General features: G+C 51.1%; 2 protein-coding genes across 2 annotated transcripts in view; one reads left to right on the forward strand and one right to left on the reverse strand.

Moving 5' to 3' along the window:
* Positions 1-304, reverse strand: part of ENH_00003790 (hypothetical protein) — a gene marked incomplete at both ends in the record, with an annotated part of 3,821 nt that extends 3,517 nt beyond the window's left edge. The window contains one exon of the mRNA XM_013583990.1: positions 30-304. Within this exon, the coding sequence (XP_013439444.1) occupies positions 30-304 (275 nt within the window). The remainder of the gene's footprint in view (positions 1-29) is intronic.
* Positions 305-1,983: 1,679 nt separating this feature from the next.
* ENH_00003800 (hypothetical protein) lies at positions 1,984-2,426 on the forward strand (the record flags this gene model as incomplete). The annotated part of the gene is made up of 2 exons (XM_013583991.1): positions 1,984-2,282; positions 2,390-2,426. The coding sequence occupies 2 exons, from the start codon at positions 1,984-1,986 to the stop codon at positions 2,424-2,426; spliced, it is 336 nt and encodes a 111-aa protein (XP_013439445.1).
* Between the last annotated feature and the right edge of the window lie 2,444 nt (positions 2,427-4,870).

Consider the following 4,870-nt stretch of genomic DNA (forward strand, 5'->3'; position numbering starts at 1 on the left):
GCCGCGGTTCCAATCCCATCTGGGTGTACCGGCGCTCGATGCGCAGCAGAAAGGCCTGCATAGTGCTGCCGTCTTCTGGTAGTATGAGAGTCGTTGCGCCGGATCCCACGGTCCCCCCTATAACAGTTCTTATCACACTCATAGCGGACTGAAATTGGTCCCACGTGACGAAGGGACTATCCCCTGGCATAACATTGGTCATAGGTATCACCTGTGGGGGCGCCTCCTTATTCCCATGCGGCCGCTCTGCCACGGTGGGCTTCGGAGTCGCATGGCGATGATGGACTGGCGTCCCGCTCGGCATTTTGTTGACTGACATTGTAGAAGTCTCCTGCGGTGTGGGGCAGATAACGCGTCCGTTGCGGAGATGCATCCCTTATCGAGCGAAGATTTCTAGGTACGAGTTATTCAAACATATTATTTCTACTCCCAAGTCCGGAAAGAACAAAGATTTCATTCCCGGAGCAGCCCCCAAATGTAGTGCGCAGCGCCTACTGCTGCGACTCCGCCGCTACCTGCACCTCGACCAGGCCTACAAAATACACCTAGCGTAGGCCCATTTCCTGGAAACTGTAGCTTAATTTCATCGAAATACAATAATTCTTAAGTTTTTCAAAATCTGTCTGTTCGATTCGCCCCACTCTGGGAGCTCGCCTCCTAGGCCCTATGGGGAGGAGGCCTGCACTGGTGCCGGCGCTATCGCCAGCCCCAGTCTCCGCACATTATCAGGCACCTCTAACGTATGCATATTAATTCATAGACAATTTTCCTTACTTTTATCCTAGTAGGAGGGTCCTATCCTCCTCCAGTGTTGCAACCCCTTGTAGGTCGCTAGCGAGCTATCGTCTATAGGTCACCAGCAAGCCCCATTGTAGTGCCTGTGCACTACAGACGCCGCCGGTTATGCAATCAGAGCGGTCCTGGAACAAGACGGCACGCCCATCGGTTTCCTCAGTCAAGTCATGAACTCCACACAGCAGAAACGCTCGATATACGATCAAGAACTCGTGGCAGTGGTGACGGCCTTGAACAAGTGGTTTCACTTGCTTCGAGTTGCAAGGTTTACGGCTCATCATACTGATCGCCAAGCTCTCACCCATCTCCAGCGACTCCAAGCATCGAAGCTTCTGCCCGGACGCACCTCCCAGTGATTATATTTCCTGATCGAGTTCCCGGATTTGCACATTGCTTACATTCAAGGTGCGCGCAATCAGGTGGCTGATGCCTTGTCTCGCTTTTCCGGTCTTGCAAACACCTGCTCGCACGACACACCACCGACACCACCGACGTTTGCAGTAGCACAAGCGCGCCAGGCTCCTCGTTCTCGTGGTCTGCTCGCTAACTACAGGGAGCTCGCCAGCATTTGTTCGAGACGACCCAGACAACGCAGTTTGCCATCGCCACCTTCACTTGCGCCGCCGGAACACAATCCAGAGGCGGAACACCCTACACCTACAACGAAGACACCAGGTGACGCTCCTGATGTGCACTCATAGCCGCAAGCTTACTCAGAGTGTCCCGTTTTCCGCGCTCCCTACGAAACCACTGCAAAACAACCAGGAGACGTTATTCAGATAGGACTCCGTAATCGCCAATTCACCTCCCTCTATGTGCCGCCTTACCTGCACATTTGCTGAACTATGGAGAATCTGTGTCCCACAATTCCCTGAGTTCCTTACACACGCTCTGCATAAACACCATGACCATGTCACAGCACGCCACCGAGACCAGAAAAAGACCTTCACGGCTCTGAGCAAGCACTACTACTGGCCAGGAATGCGCGTCTACACTACTGCGTATGTTGAATCATGTGCTCCCTGTCGAGAGTCCAAGTCCCTTAACTAGAAACCTGTAGGCCTTCTTCAACAGCTACTCATCCCTTCTTGTCGGTGGGAGCACGTGAGCCTTGACGTTATCACAGATCTTCTCCTTTTAACGGCAGGGCACGGCTCGATTCTTGTGATGGTCAACTCCCTCAGCAAGATGGCCCATTTCGTTCCTGCAGAGAAGTCATTCACAGCAGCATACACCGTGAAGCTTCTCGCAGACCGCCTTATCCGCCATCACGGCTTTCCAGAGGTGCTCATATCGGACCGAGATCCCCGCTTCTCCTGGGACCTGTGGCAACGGCTCTGTAGCTATTTTGGCATCAAACGGCGGATGTCCTCGTCCTACCATCCCCAAAGCGACGGTCAAACTGAAAGCGTTAACCGCGCACTGGAGGAGATGCTTTGTACCTACATCCAATCTGACGAACGCAAGTGGGAGCGCTTGCTTCCGGGGTGAGGACTTTCCTACAACATGGCAAGCCATTCATCCACAGAGCTCTCGCCCTTCGAAGTCATGATCTGCGAGAACCCGCTGACTGCTGCGACTCTTGATATCCTAGGCACGTTAGCCCCTACGTTCACTCCTCCGATAACTAAGCTTTTCCGGCAGCTCTGCGAAAGAGCACAGAGCCACATCCTGAAGGCAAAATGGCAGCAGATATACTGCGCAGACACAAAGCGCCGAGCCGTGGAGTATGCAGTGGGCAAAAAGGTTTGGCTCAGCAGCGAGCACCTACCAGCTTCGACTAGCTGCGCTAAGCTCGAGCCCCGTTACCGAGGACACTTTAAAGTCATTGAACGTATACGGACCGTCGCTTACCGCCTCGCTTTGCCTCGTACTTATGCATGCCACAACGTTTTCCATGCTTCGAAGTTAGTTCCCTGTCGCCCCCGCCCTCCAGACTTGGTTTCCTAGAAAGCCGATACCGCCTGGCCCCCTATACGCGATGCAGCAGTCAGTCCAACAGAGGAGTATGAGGTCGATTATATTATGGAGAAGCGCGGCTCACGAGCTGACGCCCAGCTCCTCGTCAAGTAGCGCTGTACTCCCGAAGATCAAGTCACGTGGGAGCCCGCTCACCACCTAAAAGGGTGTCGCGCTCTGTTTCGTGCTTGGCAACGCGGCAAGCGAAAACGTCTTCAGGCTCGAAGCTATCTTGCTCCTTCCGAAACTTAGCGGTTTGGCTCCGTCAGCTTCTGCGGCCCGCAGTGCGGGCAGCCTTTCATGACGAGGGGGAAGGGAGCGCTGCGCACCGCATGCGCTTATGACATTAGCATCAGAAGGGAGCAGAGACCGAAAAAGCAGAAATCATGTGTTCGGGGTAGGCTGGATCAGTCCGGTAAGGAAGGACTTTGTAGTGCGCAGTCACTACAATAGGGCTTGCTGGTGACCTTCAGATGATAGCTAGCTGGTGACCTATACGAGGTTAAGAGATGAAGACTCTTATCGAGCGCGGAAACGTCTTACTAGTAAAATAGAAAAGCAATTTTTCAGCAAAATAACGTGTATAAACTAGACACGTCTACGAATACCCGGAGACTGGGGCTGGCGACAACGCTGGCGCCGGTGCGGCTCACCTTCCTACCGGGCAAAAAAAGCAAGAACCCTGAGGAGCGACATTTATGAAATTTGGTTTTCAGAACTCAGAACAAAACTACCTTTTTAATAATTTGGTGTTCGTTTCATGACTGATGCGTCGATGGTAGAGAGGATTTCAGAGAGTGCGCAAGTCGTGGGCCAGGTAGCATCGTAGTCGCTGCAGAGATCGCGGTGCACTAGAGAACCAGCGCCATTGTAGTCCCAGCACCTTCAGCTGCGACTCCGCTCCTACCTGGCCCAAAAATAGGTCGCCCTATAAAAATTTTTCTACCTTTGACGCATCTCTTATGAAGCAAACACCAAAATATCAGTAAAAGCAGTCATCTTCTCAAGTTCTGAAATCGATTTTCCTTGGAAGCTCCCCACTCAGGATTCTTGCTTCCTTGGCGGCCCTGTGGGTTGGTGGCCCGCACCGGTGCGGGCGTTTTCGCCAGCCTGAATCTTAGGATATTCACAGACATATCTACTTTACATATGCTATTTTGCAGATAAATTGTCTTACCTCGTTACTAGTTCCTCCCCTCATTTAGCGTGTTAACCTCTTATAAGTCACCAGCTAGCTATCGTCTTAAGGGCAAGTCCTATTGTACTGCCTGCACACTACAGCCATCGTCTCCGTTACACGATTGTCCCCATACACTGAACATTCTGTGATGCGTGGAATGCCATGCACCGACCTTCAGCGCGTTGCGCGAGCACACAAAAGTCGCGCAATTACTTTGGTAGGCGAGCTGCCCGCAGTTTGGCTCTCACATAAATTTCTTTGACTGATTACGAAAATGTATACCTGCCTCTACTCACTAAATGAAACGAAACATAAATTAAAAACAACAAAGCCTCATCCTTCGTAGGGAAAGACTGCTGTTCCATTCTCTGTCTGTCCGCACGCCCATTGGCACCACCACTCTAATACTGCATGCCACAAAGCCTGGGATAAGCTGCAGTGAAGACTATCTCCAATCTGCTATGAAAGTAGGCTTCTTTGTGTGGTCTTTCTAGTCTTGCATTAGTCGTTCTTGTATTGGACTAAGTAACCGTTTAAGGCTGTTAAACTGCCAGCCAAAAGCGCCGGGGATAAGCTGCAGTGAAGCCTAGAACCAAACTCCTATGGCGCTGAATGTCTTTTCATTTTTCTAGTCACATATTAATCGTTCTAGGATTGAACTATATAACCTCTAGAGGTTCTTTACTGCCAGCATTTAATCTCTAGAGGTCGTTTTCTGCCAGCCACAGAAACCTGGGATTAGCTGAAATGAATCCTAGAAGCACCCTACTATGAAGCTAATTTTAATTGCTTAGTTTTCTTCGTCAAACATTAATTGTTCAGGTATTGAACTATATACCATTCGAGGGCTTTTTGGGCGGAACACACTGTTACGCTGCATATTGCATTCGGCTTAGCCTACATCCCGTTAGCTGAGGTGATTCGACTTAGACATCT

The sequence above is a fragment of the Eimeria necatrix genome, genomic scaffold (genome assembly GCF_000499385.1).
Source record: "Eimeria necatrix Houghton genomic scaffold, Enh_scaff1107, whole genome shotgun sequence".
NCBI classification, from domain to species: Eukaryota; Apicomplexa; class Conoidasida; order Eucoccidiorida; family Eimeriidae; genus Eimeria; species Eimeria necatrix.